Source organism: Leptosomus discolor, chromosome 25 (genome assembly GCF_034619465.1).
Source record: "Leptosomus discolor isolate bLepDis1 chromosome 25, bLepDis1.hap2, whole genome shotgun sequence".
Classification (NCBI taxonomy): Eukaryota; Metazoa; Chordata; class Aves; order Leptosomiformes; family Leptosomidae; genus Leptosomus; species Leptosomus discolor.
This window is the reverse complement of record NC_141415.1, coordinates 6,324,745-6,341,528: the sequence shown is the minus strand read 5'-3', so window position 1 is coordinate 6,341,528 and position 16,784 is coordinate 6,324,745. Positions and strand designations below refer to the sequence as shown.

General features: G+C 64.9%; 2 protein-coding genes across 2 annotated transcripts; one reads left to right on the top strand and one right to left on the bottom strand.

The window, feature by feature from the left end:
• On the top strand, positions 1-12,568 carry SP2 (Sp2 transcription factor). The gene is made up of 7 exons (XM_086478157.1): positions 1-28; positions 6,425-6,500; positions 7,125-8,078; positions 8,656-8,965; positions 11,144-11,318; positions 11,393-11,586; positions 12,447-12,568. The coding sequence occupies exons 2-7, from the start codon at positions 6,438-6,440 to the stop codon at positions 12,545-12,547; spliced, it is 1,797 nt and encodes a 598-aa protein (XP_086334283.1). The 5' UTR covers positions 1-28; positions 6,425-6,437; the 3' UTR covers positions 12,548-12,568.
• Positions 12,569-14,094: 1,526 nt separating this feature from the next.
• Positions 14,095-16,569, bottom strand: LOC147413694 (uncharacterized). The gene is made up of 6 exons (XM_086478185.1): positions 16,469-16,569; positions 15,956-16,374; positions 15,739-15,809; positions 15,329-15,574; positions 14,375-14,621; positions 14,095-14,210 (listed from the first exon to the last, which is right to left on the bottom strand). Exons 1-6 carry the CDS (start codon positions 16,567-16,569, stop codon positions 14,095-14,097), a joined length of 1,200 nt encoding a protein of 399 aa, XP_086334311.1.
• Between the last annotated feature and the right edge of the window lie 215 nt (positions 16,570-16,784).

Here is a 16,784-nt window from a genome sequence, read left to right as displayed (position 1 = left end):
GCCGCCGCCGCCGCCGTCGCTCCGGCCGGTCTGTGCGGGCCCGCGGCGGGGGCGGGAGCGCTGGAGAAGGGGGGTGGCGGCGCGGGGGGCGGCAGCGCCAGCGGTGGCGGGCCCGGAAGGGGCGTGCGGCCTTCCCGGCCCGCCCTCCCCGACCGCCGGGCGGGCGGGCGGGCGGGCGGCGCTTCCGGGGCCGGGGCCCGGTCGTGGGCGGGTCCGTCATCTCGGCCCGCCTCCCCGGGGACCGGCGCCGCCGCCGGGAGGGGCCGAGCGGGGCGGCCCAGCGGCCAGGGGGGGCCGGGCCGTGTGCGGGGGGGGGTGCCCCGGTACGTGGCGGCGGGGGCCCGGGGGTGCCCCGGGCGGGGGTAGGGGTCCCCCGGGGGCCGCCCAGCGTTCCGAGGGGTGCCCGGCTCGGGGCGGGCGGGGGGGAGCAGTGGGCGGCGGAGGTGTGTCCGTGCGGGACGACCCTACTGGTGGTGCCCCGGCTGCTGCGGGGGTCCTTGGGGGGGGGGGGTTGTCCGTGCTGGGCTGCCCGGGTCGCGGGGAGCGGGCGCAGGGGTTGCCCGGGCCTGAGAGTCCCCGGGTGTGGGGGCGTGGAGGAGGCGCGTTGCCCAGCGAGGTGGGGTCTGTGTGAGGAGCTGCCTCAGTTTTGGGGGAGGGTTTTGGGGTGGAGTTTGCAGCCGGTTTTGGGGGGGGGTGTGTGCGCTGCGGTTGGAGAGGGGGGGCTCTGTGGGGACCGGCGTTTCAGCCCCATCCCGTTCCATCCCTTGGGACGGGGAGGGGGGGATTCCGGTTCGTTCCCCTCGAGCACTGGCGGTACGAGGTGGGGGGGGCTGCAGGGCAGCGCAGAGCTGGGGGAGCCAAGCCGGGGCTGGGAGGTGAGGACCGAGGGAGTTATTTGTGGTTCCTGGGGATGTGCCGTACGACAGGATCGCCGCCGCTCAGGGAGCCACGGATTGATGCTCCTGGAAGTTTCCACCGGGGCCTCTCATCGCCCCGAGGGAGCCGCCGCTCGAGGGTACCCCGCCATCCGCTCGCTCCCGCGCCTCGAAACCTCTCCTTCCTCGTCTGGGCAGAGCCAGGAGCTGCTCCCTCTTCCCCGAGGCCAGCCCTTCCGCCAAGTGCCTGGGCATCCCTGGCGGTGCGGCCGTCCTGGCTCGCTTTATTTTAGCTGCTTCTCCTCTTACTCCTCCTTCAAGGCAGCCAAAGCGCCAGGGAATTTCCCCCCCAGCGTCGAGGAAGGAGAAAACAAACTCTGATGTTGGCGAGTGGCTGTAACGCCGTCACAGGCGTGTCGGGAGTCAGAGCAGGAGTTAAAACAACAACAACAGAAAACCTGGCTGGTTTATTCTAAGACACTGCTTGATTTCCTGCTGTTAACATGTAAATATGCAGGTGTTTGAGCTCCTTTGTGCCCGACTTTGAATATTTGCTTATGGCCATGACAAACAAATGGCGTTGCTCCCATCGACCTGTGTTTTTTTTTCCCCCCTGATGACTGTGCTTAGCTTCATCATCCCGAGTGGGGTTTTTTTTTTGCAGTTGCCGAGGTCTTTCATGGATTTTAGGGGACTCTGAGTCACCTTCCCGCTTGAGGTGCTAATTAAAACCCGCGGTGACTTGGATCAGGTGCGTCCATTGGCTTAAACCGAGTGCTGGAAGTTAGGACGGTGTTCACACCCCTCCCCTGCACCCCCCAAAAAAGATCCATCAGGCAGATGGGAAGTGGTATTTCGGGGAGCAGAGACTCCCCTGCAACTGGAATACCTGGACTGATGGCTTAGGCCCCGTCTGTAAATTGGGGTGGTGTTTCCTCTCTCTGAGGGGGGCTGTGAGAAGGTAACAAGGACATCGTGGTGACAGGGCTTGAAATCATGGTGTAAAATACACAAAACTTTTCCAGACCCCCCCTGAAAGGGAGTTTTGGAGCTGTGTAGAGGTGCCTGCGCTGCAGGATGGGGCGTTGGTTGTGGCTGTGAGGACGGGCAGGTACCTCCTGGCCAGCGTTTGCCTCTGTCCCAGGCTCCTCCGCCGAGCTGGGAGCCGTAGGTCCTGCCGAGGACTGCCTGGCAGCTCCCCGAGGAGCAGGGCTTGTCCTGGTTAGGAAGAAAAAACCCACCCCGTTTCTCCCCTTTATATCTCTTTGTAGAATATTGAAGATAATGGCAAGATTTCCAAAATAAATTCATTCTTGTGAGACGTGAAGGAGCCGCCTCTGAGCAAACCCACCAGCCGGGCTGGGGCGAGCGGCCCCGCCTGGACGTGGGGGCTGGCGCGGTTGGGAAGTTTTCTCGTCCCCCAGCTCCGTGGTGCGAGTCCCTGAGGACTTTTTTTTGTCTCCCCCCTCCGTGTGCTGTGGTTCTCACGGCGAGCTCGGCGAGCTCCTCGAGGTGCTGTCGAGCAGAGCTCGGGGTCGCTGGGCGGTTGGTCGGGACACGAGGCGCTCGGTCCGTGCGTCCTAGGGCAGGAACGAGCCCTGGTTGTGCTGGTTTGAGGAATGGAATGAAGGAAACTGTCCTCGAGCCAGAAATCCCTGGGTTTTGGGTTGCTTTGTCCTTTTACAGGGGTGAAGGCAGGCGAGGGGTGAGGAGGCAGTCTGCAGGGAGATGGTTTCCGTGCAAAACTGCGCTTGTGACAAGCTGAGGAAGAGGAGGGTGGCCAAAAAAAAAAAAAGAATGTTATGACCCAATGCTCTTTAGTTGCCTTAAGGGCGAGTTTTCTGCTGGAGGCTTAGCTGGGGGTTGATGGAAGGGCAAACCGGACCCAAACTGCTCAGCAAATCCTTCGGGGGGGGGGGGTGGTGCAAATAAGCGCGTGACGCGGAGCGAGCGCCCGGTTTCGTGGTGCACCCCTGTGAGAGGGCGCTGGAGGGGAGCTCCTGCCCCTCAGGAGGGTCTGTATCCCCCCCCCCCAGGGCAGATCCAGAACCGCTTCCCCCAAGCAGGGACAGTCCCGCTCCCAGTTTGGTCCTGGGCAGCCCCGTGGGGGGTGAAGCCGTGTGCGTCGGTGCCTGCGTGGTTTCACCGCGCCGTGAGCGGGTTTGTGCCGCGTTACACCCTCAGGACGTGAAACTGTCGCTGCAACACCCGGACAAGTCAGTGGTACGAGGGAGAAACTCAGGGAGGGACGACACGGGGCTTCTCTGCCAGTCCTCATCCTTATGGATTGGTCCGGGCTCGCGGGATCTCTCCTGGTACGCGTCTCCTGGTATGTTCTGGCCAGCTCAGCGTTGCTCTTATTTGGAGTCAGGGCTGTTAATCCTCAGCCCGTGCCCTAATTCTGCTGAAAGGGAGGGTGCAGCCATGGAGCTCAGGCAGCCCGACAAGCTCCCGGCTTTCTGGGAAGAAAGTGGCCTTTTATCGCAGGCCAGCTTGAAGCCGAGAGAACTCCCTCCCAACTCGGTGTTCTCCAGCAGGGATTCTTTACTGGGGCACTGGGCAGCACAGGGATTGGCTCCTTCCATCCCTGCGCGCCCAAGCGCTGGGATTCTGGCCTTCTGTTTACAGCTTTCATCTTTATTCATTACATTTCCAAGCAAAGGTTGGGTCATTCTCATTATTCCCAGGAATTCATGACCATCAGTTCCTCCCACAGTCCCGCCTCAGCCCGCCCAAGTTACGCCCCCCCCCTTGGTGGTCGTTGGGGATGAAGGTCCGAGTCTTCTTCGGGGCGGAACTGTTGAACTTGTCCTGTGGCGCCTGCCCTGCCCCATCCTGGGCCTTTCCCAGCTCGCAGACCCAGCTCTTGCTCGCTGCCCTCCCCGTCTCTCCTGCTCGGTCCTGTGTGTTCCCTGAGCCCCCCCGGTGTGACGGGAGGAGCCCCCCCGGTGTCCTGCGCTCGGCGGGTCCTGCTGCCTCCTGATCTTTGCCGTGTGTGTCAGTCGGCAACGGGTCTGGGCGGGAGGGCGGGTTCGGATCAGCCTCCCCCCCTGGCTCTAAAGGCTGGGCAGCAGCTCTTTTCTAAAAAGCCAGCTTTCTGAAGGCTGGTTTTCCAAAATCTGGTTTTCTAAAAGGCTGATTTTCTAAAAGCTAGTTCTCTAAAGGCTAGTTTTCTGAAGGCCGGTGAGCCATTCTTTATCACAAGCTCGCTGGGGGCGAGCGTCTTGACGCTTTCGGCTCCGTGAGGTTGCCGCAGCGGCACCGAGCGGCTTCCAGGGAACAGACGCCCCTCGCTGAGCAACGGGGAGAGTCGTTCCCAGCCCAGGCGCCTCTGACCTACCTCTTCCCGGGGATTTACGCCCTCGGTCGCAGCCGGGCGGTGAAAGAGCCTCTGCGAGGCCCGTGGCGGCGAGGGGCGAGCTGCCTGCCTTTGGGGAGGGGGCTCCTGGGTGAGGTGGCCCGGGGCCCGAGCGCTTTCTGCTCAGTGAAAGGCTTGATGTCCCCGGGAAGGAGACGTCTGACGGGACAGCTGAGGGGTGCAGGGGGGAGCTGAGGGCCTTCACCTCCAGTTTTATGGGGGTCTTGAGTGCATCTCGGTTGCCTGGAGGGCTTTTCCCCCGGCTAAGCTGTATTAAGATGCCAGGCAGCACCCTGCGCTGCGCCGGTCCTGCTCGCTGACGGATTCAAAATGAACAAATCCCCTTTTTTTCACCATGCAACGTGCCCTTTGCCGCGAGCTGGCGGTGGGTGCTGCTTACACCGGGTCAAGTCGGCCCGTTCTGAGGGTGGGTGCTGGCCCTGTCGCCCCCCACCCGCCCTGTGCTGCTGCCTCTTGCCTCCGCGGCGAGCGACGCTGCTGGGCTGGGCTGCGGAGCGTGGCGTTTTGAGACAAAACCCACGGGGGCTTTTCCCCCCTCTGGGTCATCCCTGGTCCTGCCCTGGATCTCCCGCAGCTCCCCGGGCAGGAGGTTGTGAAACGGTGACTCTGCCCGTGCCAGAGCTTCGCTTCGCCCGCCCGGAGCCAGAGACCAACGCTCTGCCGCAGCCCTGGCGCGTGGTTCTCGCCCCTGTCAGCAGCCGAAAGCCGCTCGCTGTTCTCGCACAGCAGTTCATTTCGGGCCGGTACCATGTGTTATAAACCATCTGGGACTTGGTCTCTTCATTGTGCTGCTCACCCTCTGCCAGGGCTTCCCCTCGGCGCGCCGGGGCTGCGTTTCAGAGACGCCCTGAGTAAACCCCAAGCGTCCGTGTTCCTCCCGCGGCCGTAATTCCCCCTTGGAAGTCGGGACGTTGTCGGTGGGGGTCGTAACGAGCAGTTGAGCTCAGACACGTCCTCCCTGGCACCTGATCTAGGCGAATATCATCACTGAGCCGTGCGGCGACTGCTAGTTGGGGGTGACCAGGGGAATTTGCCAAAGGAAATGCCGAAGATGAAATGTTTTTCTAGTCCAGAGCAAAAGATTTAGCAAACCGTGAGGATGGAGGAGTCTCTTTCCCTGGCTTTGCTGTCTCTAAGAAACTGCTGTAGCCGCCCTGGTGGCAAGAAGAGCCTCAGCCTCGGTGTTGTCCCTCGGTGGCAGCAGAAGTGCTGAGGGTTGGAGTTGTCAAACTCCTGAGAAAAGCGTCGAGTGAGGGCGGCAGCAAAGCCCCAGGGGCGGGGAGTCGCCCCCCACCCTCACCGGTGGCCCTGCCTCGTCCCACGCTCCCACCGCCCCGTCGGAGGAGCCGCGGCCGCTCGCCCCGTGCCCTCCCTGCCCGCCTCGGCCTGCTGCGGCCCTCGAGCCACCGCCTGCTCCGCCGAGCCTTCGTCCCTCTCCTCTTCCCGGCGCCCAGATCCCGTTTAATCCCCCTGGCTCCTGCGGGCGCCTCCTCTTCTTCGTGCGCCGCCTGCTGCTGCGCTCTCCTCCCTGCTCGCCGACGGCTTTTCTCAGCCTCCCGAGCTCCAGCCAGCACCAGCAGCTTGTTTTAGTCCCCAAAGTGACCTTTTCATGACGTAACAGCTTAACACTCGGCACCAACATACCAAAATAATCGAAACAATGTTTTTCCAGCCTTCGGAAACGTGATGCTGTGCCCAAACTCCGGCCTTTTCGATTCCCGAAGTTAGAAAACCAAGCAGCGGGGAGGAGGCCTGGGCTGGGAACCTCGCTGGGCACGCCTGCCTCCGCTTGGAAGCAGGGGAGGCTCCGTGGGGCAGCGGTGGTCCCTCAGCCGGGGGGGGGGGGCTGCGGCTTCGGGTCAAGGCTGGGCTGGCGTGCAGGCGGGCGAGCGAGGGCTGCGGCCGGTCGCTCCCCATAACTGATGTTTCCCTTTGGTGGCACCCGAAGGTCCAAGGCAAGCGCGGGGAGGAGGTGATGAGGTTTCTGTAGCCCCTTTGTAACCTCCCCTCCCCGCTGCTGCTGAAGGTGGGTGGGTGAGGTGTGATGATTTGGGCGGCGCAAGGAGTGTCCTTCGGGCATCGGGGCCTCGGCCTTGGGCGCCCCGAGGAGCTGCGGCCTTGGCTCTTGCTGCTGATCTCACTCCTCCATCTCTCTGCTTCCTCCTGGCAGCTCAAGAGACAGCATGGCCGCGACTGCCGCCGTCAGCCCCAGTGAATACCTCCAGCCGGCCGCCTCCACCACCCAGGTGAGCTCGGGGGCCAGCGGTGGGCTCCCCGCCGGGGCGGAGGGACGCGTCCCGGGGCGTGGGACAGCGAACGCTGCGTCGTTTGGCCCCTCCTGCCGCCGCCGTAGCCGGGATTGCTGCGTCAGGAGGAGGGCTGGTTGCAGGACAGGCTGGGGAGCCGCGCTCTGGACTCGTTCCCAGCCTCGACGCCGACTCTGCCGGAGCGGTGTTTCTCCTCCCTGCGCTGCGTTTTCCTTGAGGACCCCTTGGGTCACGTTAGCAGCTGATATCCCAAGGTGGTCTTGGAATTAAAAGCGCCTGTGACGCTCCGGGGTGTGTGTCATGGGTGTAAATACCAGCAGGCTTGCAGGTTATTGGCAGCTTTATGGAGTTTATAAGAACATAAGTGCAGGATTAAAAGGCAGTCGCCATCCTGATGGCTAAAAGCAGCGTGGCAGGGGTTGGCTAAAGGCACACGTGGTGTGGGTGATTAAACAGTTCCCTTAATGAAGGATGTCTCATGGGCACGGACCGGAGTGCTTTGGGTAGCGTGTACCCTTTCCTTCGTGGACTCGATCTCCAGATGTTTGGCACAAGCCCCTAACTTGCCGCCTAACTGACCCGTCTCCTCCCTGGCCCCCCCAGGACTCCCAGCCGTCTCCTCTAGCCCTCCTCGCAGCGACATGTAGCAAAATCGGTCCTCCCGCCGCGGAAGACGCCACGACTCCTCCCGCCCCTCCTCAGCCAACGCCTCGCAAACTCGTCCCCATCAAACCTGCTCCGCTCCCTGTGGGCTCCGGTAAGAACAGCTTTGGGATCCTCTCGTCGAAAGGGAACCTCTTCCAGATCCAGGGCTCGCAGGTCGGCACCTCCTACCCCGGGGGGCAGCTGGTTTTTGCCATCCAGAACCCGACGGTCATCAACAAGGGGGCCCGCTCGGCCGCCAACATCCAGTACCAAGCGGTGCCCCAGATCCAGGCCGCGGGGGGACAGACCATCCAAGTCCAGCCCAACCTCACCAACCAGATCCAGATTATTCCAGGCACGAATCAAGCCATCCTCACCCCTTCCTCTTCCTCTCACAAGCCCGTGCCCATCAAACCAGCTCCGGCACAGAAAGGGGGAGCTTCGCCAGGGCAGGGCGCGAGCAACGTGGTCAAATTAACCGGCGGCAGCAACGTGACTCTTACCCTGCCCGTGAACAACCTGGTGAACGCCGCCGAGCCGCCTGCCCCGGCTCAGATCCTCGCAGAGAGCCCCTCGAAACCCAGCAAAAAACCTCGGAAGAAAGCCGTGTCGCCCGCCCAGCCCGCCGCCGTGGCCGTGGCCGAGCAGGTGGAGACGGTGTTGATCGAGACCACGGCGGAGAACATCATCCAGGCGGGCAACAACCTGCTCATCGTGCAGAGCCCCGGTTCTGGCCAGCCGGCCGTGGTGCAGCAGGTACAGGTGGTGCAGCCCAAGCAGGAGCCGCAGGTGGTGCAGATCCCGCAGCAGGCCCTGCGCGTGGTGCAGGCCGCCTCCGCCACGCTCCCCACCGTCCCCCAAAAATCCTCCCAAAACTTCCAGATCCAGACAACGGAACCTGCCCCTACCCAGGTACCACCTCCTGCCGACGTCTCCCTCTGCCCTGTTCTTCCTCCGAGCGCTTCCCCAGGCTTTCAAAAGCCGAAAGGGTTTTGGGAGCTGCCCAAGATCCTCAGCTTGGCAGCTGGTTTGGGCGTCGCTGGTGTGGATTCTCTGATGGCTTTAGAAGGGTTGGGAGCGCAGCTGGTCCCTCAGCAGGGCTTTGTAGTCTCCCTTGCTGGCCACCTCCTTTTACAGGACCCGTAGGAGCGCGGTGTCCTTCAAACCTCTGCCGGGCCACCAGCTCTGGCATGAGCCAGCCTGCTCAGAAGCTCTCGGGAGATGGAGGGAGGGTGGGGAAGCCGGGGCGGGGGGGCCTCACTGTGGGACTGTGTCTTTAGCGCTGCCTTTGGAAACCAGGCTCCAAGGCCTGAGCAGCGCTTCTTCAGGAGGCCCCCAAAGGGTCTGCAGCTGGTTTGGGCACCTTCTCCTGCTCTTTGGCTCGCCGCAGGCCCAGATTCCTGCGTTACGTGGCGACCGTCGCGGTGGGGAGAGAGGGGTCTGCCCGGTGCCGGCGGCCGCTCTCATTCCTCCTCTCTCCTCCCCTCAGGTCTACTTCAAAACACCCTCGGGCGAGCTGCAGACCGTGGTGCTCCAGGAAGCCCCAGCCATGACGGTGCCTCCGTCTGGGACCTCTTGCAGCAGCCCCGTGTCCCGCCCCGCCGGCGCGGGGGGCGGCGGCGGCGGCGGCAAGAAACCGGCGGCTCGCAAGGAACGGCCCCTGCCAAAAATCGCTCCCGCCGGAGGCGTCATCAGCTTGAATGCGGCTCAGCTGGCGGCGGCGGCGCAGGCCATGCAGACCATCAACATCAACGGCGTGCAAGTCCAGGGCGTCCCCGTCACCATCACCAACACCGGAGGTGGGCTGCGCCCTGCTCTGCGCCGGCGGCGGGGCGGGAGGGCCAGCGGGGCGGCGGGAGCTCCCTGGCGGGGAGGACTGAAAGCCCCCCACGCCCCCCTCAAGCTAGCAGCAGGCTTGGCAGCTGGGACGTGGCAGCTCAGATCCCTCGTGCCGAACGTTGCTGGCTGTTGAGTGCCGTCAGCTTCTCGAGCTCCCTGTCGCTCCAGGAGTCGTGTCCCCCCCCCCCGAAGTGTTTCGTAGGGTGTCTCTTCGGTGGTTCTGCTGGGGGGGGGTTGCCCAAGCCCATCCTTCGGGAGCTGCGTCAGGGAGCGCGGTTGAGCACAGACAGGGTCAGGCTGCGCGCTCGGGCCGAGCTGCGGGACGTGTCTGAGCGCAGGGGCTGAGGCTGCCCGGGAGCCCCGACCGGCTCGGTTTGCCCCCGAGCTCTGCGCGGGCCTGGCGGGGTGATACCGTGTGGTTTTGGGAGAGCTTTGAGGGGACCCGGACAGGACGGAGGGACGTGGTGCAGCGGGGTTTTCCCCTCCTGCAGCACCTCTCTGGGCCAGCAGCCCCTACCACAGATCCCACTGCCAGGTCCCAGTCCCAGGGCTGGGCCACCTCCTTGCCCCCCGCTGGGTGCCAGTTTGGGCTTCCAGTATGGGGAGAGGCGCGTTCACCCCCTCAAGCTCTGTGCTGCGCCGAGCTCTAGCGAGGGGTCGCCACTCCCTGAGAGCACACCCAGCCCCTCACCTCCACGGGACAAGTGTCTTCCTTAAGCCAAAAATAGCCAGCCGTGGCCCTGGCCGGTGGCTGGAGTGGTTCGTGAGCCGCAGACAGCCCTGGCGCGCGTCTGTCCCTGCCTCTCCTGCTCATCTCCCCGCTGCCACGAGAGACACGTCCCAGCAGCCGCTCTGTCCTCCCGTCCTGCCCAGCAAACCTTCCCCACCCCAGTCCCGGTGGCGTGGGCTGCCACCAGGGAGCCGAGGGGAGGAAAGCTGTGTCTGAGGGAGGTTTTATCTGCTTTCTGATCCAGAAAGACCTGCTGCCGTGCGGTGGTTTCTCTCTCAGCAAGAACCAGCAGGAGTCCCGGCTCGGTTTTGCAGTCGGAAGCTGTTCTTTTCTTGCTTGACTAAACGCTGTCAGCAGAAAAACACGAGCCAGCGTGGTTTCGTGCTCCGCAGCGGGCCGCCGTCCTCGCTGGGGTTGCTTTTCAGGGGGTTTTTAATTGCCGCTTGGCGCCTAAATCTGGGGCCAGCCACGAGCGTCGGGGAGATGCCACGGGCAGATGTTGCCGCTGTCTGCGCCGCTGCCCGCAGCGGGGACCTCGCTGCAGCCCCGGCTGCGAAAGGGGGACCGGTAGGACCTGCTGGCTGCTGCCCACAAGTGGAACGAATTGCGTCAGGTCTCAGCCCGGGTTCAGCCAGGACCTGTGGCCGTGTGTGTGTCTCGCAGCGCTGCCCCAGGGCTGCCCCGACCCTCGGCTTCGCGCTTTCCCTCCCAGTGGATGTGGCACCTTGGCTCTGCCTGCGCCCCCGATTCCCCTCCTCCCTCTCTGGAGTCGCCCCTTCTTCGCTCCGCCATCGGATCCCACTCCTCCTCCTCCTCCTCCTCCTCTTCCTCCTCCTCCTCCTCCCCCGCTGCTGTCAGAGCAGCGATCCTGCTTGCTGACGCTGACCCCCTCTTCTTCTTTCCAGCCCCCGTCACGGCTGCCGGGTGCTCTGCGAGGCCCAGGCTGCCGCCTCCGCCAGCGCCCCGAGCGTGGAAGCGGCCCTTAGGGTCCGGGGTAAGTCCCGTTTTTTTGGTCAATATATTGCACGTTTTTTCAAAGTTTCTTTTTTGTTTCCTCTTTGGTCATTTCCCCACCCCGAAGGGTCAATAACCGAAAACTTTGAAAAACCGCACAGTATATTCAGAAAAAAGGGACTTACCGGCCCCGCTTGTGGGGACCAGCACGCGGCGGGGCAGGGGGGGGGGGGCTGTGACAAGTGGCTGCATGCGGGGCTGGGGGTGTCAAGACCCGGGGTGTTCCAAACATGGGGAGGGAGGGGAGCTTTTCCCTCCCCCCAGCCGCCTCCAGAGGGGGTTCAGCAGGACCCGCGCAGGGAGCATGGATGCACAGCGTGGCCCCCCCCCCGCCCCGGGAGCGGAGGGGCAGAGCCTGACACGTGTCCCCCCCCCTTTTTTTTCTCCTCCCCAGGCCAGCAGCAGCTGACGGTGCAGAACGTGTCCGGCAACAACCTGACCATCAGCGGCTTGAGCCCGACCCAGATCCAGCTCCAGATGGAACAAGCGCTCGCCGGGGAGATCCAGCCGGGGGAGAAGCGGCGGCGGATGGCGTGTACCTGCCCCAACTGCAAGGACGGGGAGAAGAGGTGAGCGCGGCACCGACACCCCCCACTGCCCCCGCTTTTTTCCTCCGAGGCTCACCGTGGCTTTCCCTCGCCAGGCCGGGCGACCCCGGGAAGAAGAAGCACGTCTGCCACATCCCCGAGTGCGGGAGGACCTTCCGCAAGACCTCGCTGCTGCGCGCCCACGTCCGCCTGCACACGGGCGAGCGCCCCTTCGTCTGCAACTGGGTCTTCTGCGGGAAGCGCTTCACGCGCAGCGACGAGCTGCAGCGGCACGCTCGCACCCACACAGGTCTGGGGCACCCCGGGCGGGGGGCGGGGGGGGGGGGTTGCACGGTTCCCTCCCTCCCAGGGTGGACCCCCCCCCTCCCAAAAGCGGGGCCCAACCCCTGCGGGGGTCCTGAGCCTCGCGAGAGCCCGAGGGGATGTGCTGAGCTGAGGACTGGGATGATGTGGGACGGCCATGAGTTGTCCTTGAGATGGGACTGTGTTACTGGGAGGGACTGGAGGAGTTGGGAGGGGGTGTCTGCTGCCTTTGGGCTCTCCAGAAGGGGGTGACAGAGGCGCACGTGATCCCCTCCTTCCCAGGGCAGCCCCCTCCCAAAATGGGGCCCAACCCGTGCGGGGGTCCTGAGCCTCATGAGAGCCGAGGACTGGGATGATGTGGGGCCGCGAGTTGTCCTCGAGATGGGACTGTGTTACTGGGAGGGACTGGAGGAGTTGGGAGGGGGTCTCTGCTGCCTTTGGGCTCTCCAGAGGGGGGTGACAGAGGGGCATGCGGTCCCGTCCCTCCCAGGGCGCCCCCCCAAAGCGGGGCCCAACCCATGCAGGGGTCCTGAGCCTCACGAGAGCCGAGGACTGGGATGATGTGGGGCGGCCGCAAGTTGTCCTTGAGATGGGACTGTGTTACTGGGAGGGACTGGAGAAGTTGGGGGCGGGGGGTGCCTGCTGCCTTTGGGCTCTCCAGAGGGGGGTGACAGAGGTGTCACGGGAAGAAGGGGCTGGCGTGGGGGTGTCCCTGCCACCCGGGGAGGTCCCCGCTGTCCTGACCGTGGCTGGTTTCGGGGCATACCGGGACAGGAGCGGGTTGGGGACGGTGCTGCCACCCACTGACCCCCCCGCCACCGCTCTCTCCTCCCCCCTCCCCCGCAGGTGACAAGCGATTCGAGTGCGCCCAGTGCCTGAAACGCTTCATGCGGAGCGACCACCTGACCAAGCATTACAAAACCCACCTGGTCACCAAAAACTTGTAGGGCCGGGAGCTGCCCCACCGCACGCCCCACCCCCCCACCCCCCCCCCTCCCACCGACGACGCCCACAGACCCTGCGAGGGCACCCGCCAGCGTCCCCGACCACGGCCACCTGCCGAGAGGAGCCACTCGGGGACACCCTCCTGCCCTCCCTCCGGTGGCGGCCCACCGCCCCCCGCCCCCCCCCCCCCCGCCCCCCCAAGGCAGAAGCAGCCCTTTCTGAAGGGGGCGAGGGCCCGATCCTGCGGACCCCCGGGGCCACGGGGTGGCCCAGAGCCCGAGGAAACGTCTCGCCGCCGCGCGGGAGCCGGGTTCGGAGGGGACGGCGCGGGCAGGCCCGGAGAGGCTCCACAGCACATTCCTACTTTATATTTAAAGTCTATAAATAGCTATAAATATCTATATAACCCCCTTTGGAAGGTCCCTTTTTTTCTATGGAGATCGTTGCCTTACGCTCCCCGCTCCCGAACACTGTGTATCGTGAGTGCTTGGTTTGGGGTTTTTTTTTTTAATCTTTATTATTTAATTTCTCTGTAAGATGCTGCCCATCTTCTCGCCCCCCTTTTCTCCTAACGTTTCTTTTCTAATACTGAAGAATTGGTTGTTTGGTTTGGTTTTTTTTTCCTCTCTCTCTCTCTCTCTCTGATGATTTCTCCCTCCCCACTTTTCTGTTTCCAAGCGACGCGGCGTTTCCTTTCGAATTTTGGGACTTCAGCCCCACCCCCCCCCCTCCTTTTCCTCCCCCCTTGTGCTGCCCGCCGCCCCCCCCTGTGTATAGTGTACATTGTACCATAGATTATATTGCTTTTGTGTTTACTACATGTTTAAAAAAGCATATGGCTTGTTATTTTTGAGCTTTTAAATTAAACAAATCCACTTTATTTTTTAGTTGTAACCGCCCGAGGTTGTTTCCTGGCTTACGTGACGGATCTGTGAGACTTGATTAACTGTAACTGGTTGGCCGGCGTGGAGGCAGCCGGGAGCTTTCCTTGCTAAATAAATTTAGTCACCAGAGGCAAATCCAGTGCAGCGTGTGCCACCGAGGGTCCTTTCTCTCCCACCGGGGCTGTGCCGGCTGCAGCCGCAGCGGGACGTGGCCTTCCCGGGCAGGAAGAAAGGGAGGGTTTATCGACAGGAATCCCAAATATCGCTGGAAACAAAGTGATTTACAGGAAAACAGGTCCTGGGCTGTGGCCTGGATGCGTGGAGCTGCTGCTGGGCGCGGGAGCAGCTCGGCCACCGGGGATGACAGTGCTGGGGGACGCCGGCACCGCGATGGCGACGCCGGCAGCGGCGTCTCCCTGCTCCCACCAGCCCCCGCTCCCCAAGGGAGTGGGACACGTGGCCTCTCCCACCACGGGGACGTGGGGCTGAGCCACGTGGGTGACCCCTCCGACCGCAGCCCCTCCGTAAGCACGAGGGTGGGCGCCCACCGTCCCCGGCACGTCGCTCCCTGTCCCCTCTCTCTGTCCCCGGCACCGGGGGGGTGGGGGGGGAGCTCCGGGCTCGTCCCCCGGCGTGGCTGGAGGGCCGTGGCCATCCCGTGGGTCTCAGCTCCCTCCCATCTTCCCGACCCTCTTCTTGACGGCGCGCCGGGACGTGCCGCGCTTGCTGTTGATGACGGCGTTGAAGTTGCAGCCGCGGCCGCACATCTTGGTGACGTACTCTGCGGGGCAGGGGGGGCGTGGGGGGACACACACACACACCCCCCCGACCCCTCCGCTCACGTGTGGCCCCGGGGCCTTTCCTCACCCCCTCACCGTGGTGGCCGCCACGGCACCAGGAGGGGCCAAAGGACCCCGTCCTACCCCCGCACGCCCCGTCCCCTACCTTTGATGGCGCCGACCACGGCCACGGGCAGGCGGAGGGGCCGCCCCATGGTGGTGGTGTTGTGGGCCACGCGCTGCCCCGTGGCCGAGGACCAGGCCAGCGTCTCCCGTGAGAAGAAGTAACCGAGCAGGCGCCGGGTCATGAGCTTGGGCTTGTCGGGGGGGACCTGCGAGAGGTCGTCCAGCTGCGGGTGGGTGATGTAGACCCCCGAGTTGGGGACCAGCTCCAGTTTGGGCCTCCCGTTCTCCTGCGGGGAGGAGGAGAGCTCTCGTCTGGGTCCTGGAGGGAGCCTCAGGACCCTCCCCCCGCTTGCTCTGTCCCCTGGGGTACCCTCACCCCCTCCATCCCTTGGGGACCCCTTGGGCCACCTCTCCTCTGCCCTGGGGGGAACCCCTTTCTCCCCTCTGCTCCAACCACAGCACTGTGCCCAGTGGCACCCCACGAGGTTTGGTGAGACCCCAGCTCTCCGGTGGCACCCCAGGAGCCTTGGTGAGACTTCAGCTCTCTGGCGACACCCCAGGAGTTTTAGTGGGACCCCAGCTCTCCGGTGGCACCCCAGGAGCCTTGGTGAGACCTCAGCTCTCTGGTGACACCCCAGGAGTTTTGGTGGGACCCCAGCTCTCTGGTGGCACTCCATGAGTTTTGGTGGGACCTCAGCTCTCCGGTGACACCCCAGGAGCCTTGGTGGGACCCCAGCTCTCTGGTGGCACCCCAGGAGCTTTGGTGGGACCTCAGCTCTCTGGTGGCACCCCAGGAGCCTTGGTGAGACCCCAGCTCTCTGGTGGCACCCCAGGAGTTTTGGTGGGACCTCAGCTCTCTGGTGGCACCCCACGAGTTTTGGTGGGACCTCAGCTCTCTGGTGGCACCCCAGGAGCCTTGGTGAGACCCCAGCTCTCTGGTGGCACCCCAGGAGCCTTGGTAGGACCCCAGGAGCCCCAGCAAGCGCCCACGCACCTCGACGGGTGAGGCCCAGGGCGGGGTGCCGTCAGGCAGCATGTGCCCCCCGCTCTCCTCCCAGAGGCAGGCGGTGTCGGTGAGCGTGGCCGGGCTGCCGGCCCCCTCCTCGGTGCCCAGGCAGGGGGGGAAGCCAACGGGCAGCCCTGCCCGCCACCGCCAGGCCGGGGGGCTCCGCGGGACATCGGCCGGGGCGCAGTCCTGCTCGCCGGGACGGGGAGCAGAGAAGGGCTGGAGCCCCCCAACCTGCGGGGACAGAGCGGGGTGGGCTGGGCAGGGGTGTCCCCGGCGCTGCTGGGGGCCGGGGTTAGGCTGGTCCTCAGCCTCCGTGGGGTGAGGAGCTGCGTGGGGTGGGGGCACAGGGGCAGAGGTGTCCCCCAAACCACCATCCCACGGGGACCGAGACCCACCTGCGCGGCGGCATCGCTCTCCAGCAGCCCCACGAGCTCCTTGAGGAACTGGATGTTGCCGTCACTGACGCCTGCGGGGACACAGAGGGGGGCTCAGCCCCACAGCCCTGACAGCCCATCCCTCTCCCTTTCCACCCCTGTGTCCCCATTCACCCTCCTCTGTCCCAGTGCCACCCCACAAACCGGGTCCCCATCCCAACCATCACCCCGCCGTTACCGACGCAGCCGGTGCCCGAGGCCAGCAGGGTCCTGGTGGCGGTGGCCGCGGTGGCCAAGGCTCCCCCGCAGCTGTCCCCAGAGGACAGCAGGTCGTTCTCCTCCTCCAGGTTTCGGACGTGGCTCCGGAGCTGCCGGTTCTCCAGCTCCAGCTGCCGGAGACAACGGTCCCGGTGCAGGACGGCCTCGTCCTGGGCCGCCAGCGCCCGCCGCAGCTCCGCCACCTCCGCCTCCAGCTCCCGCAGCAGCTGGACGTACAGCCCCGTCACCCTGCCCGCCCGCGACCCCCAGACCCCCCCGGCACCCCCTGGCTGCCAGGGGCTCTCGGAGGGTCCCCATGGGTGGTCAGGGCTGGCCTGGGTGCCTGGGCACAGCCGGGGGCTCTTCCTGGCGGTGATGTCCTCAGCGAGCAGGAGGGTCCTGGGGATGGGGAGCAAAGGGGGGTCAGCGTCACAGCCCCCTCCTCGCTTTGGGGACACGGAGGGGGGGGGGGATGTGTGTCCCTGTCCCCTACCTGCCGTGGCTCAGGCTGGGGGCGGGGGGCTGCGGGGTCGGGGGGTCCTGGTCCCCCGGGTGCTCGTCCTCGTCCTGGGGCTCGGCCCCACCGTCGGCCATCGGTGCCAGCGTCAGGGCGCACCGGCCGTGGGACCCCCCTCCTGCTCGGAGGGGACCTGCTGGGGGGGACACGGGGTGGCCCCCCCAGCACCCCCTTGCTCCCTTGCCCCAACCTGAGCCCCCTGCCGTGTCCCCTCTCTCTGTTTCCCAGGGTCCTGCCTGTCCCCACTGTCCCCCCTGGCAGCTCCTCTGCCCACCCCCCCGCCTGGCTGGCC

Excerpts from the sequence above, each read along its gene's own strand:
- SP2 (XM_086478157.1), top strand. The coding sequence starts at position 6,438 with ATGGCCGCGACTGCCGCCGTCAGCCCCAGTGAATACCTCCAGCCGGCC. Across the intron at positions 8,079-8,655 it reads CGGAACCTGCCCCTACCCAG|GTCTACTTCAAAACACCCTC; the intron begins GTACCACCTCCT and ends TCCTCCCCTCAG. Across the intron at positions 11,587-12,446 it reads GCACGCTCGCACCCACACAG|GTGACAAGCGATTCGAGTGC; the intron begins GTCTGGGGCACC and ends CCTCCCCCGCAG.
- LOC147413694 (XM_086478185.1), bottom strand. The coding sequence starts at position 16,569 with ATGGCCGACGGTGGGGCCGAGCCCCAGGACGAGGACGAGCACCCGGGG. Across the intron at positions 16,375-16,468 it reads CCCAGCCTGAGCCACGGCAG|GACCCTCCTGCTCGCTGAGG; the intron begins GTAGGGGACAGG and ends CCCCATCCCCAG. Across the intron at positions 14,622-15,328 it reads CCTGGGCCTCACCCGTCGAG|GAGAACGGGAGGCCCAAACT; the intron begins GTGCGTGGGCGC and ends TCCTCCCCGCAG.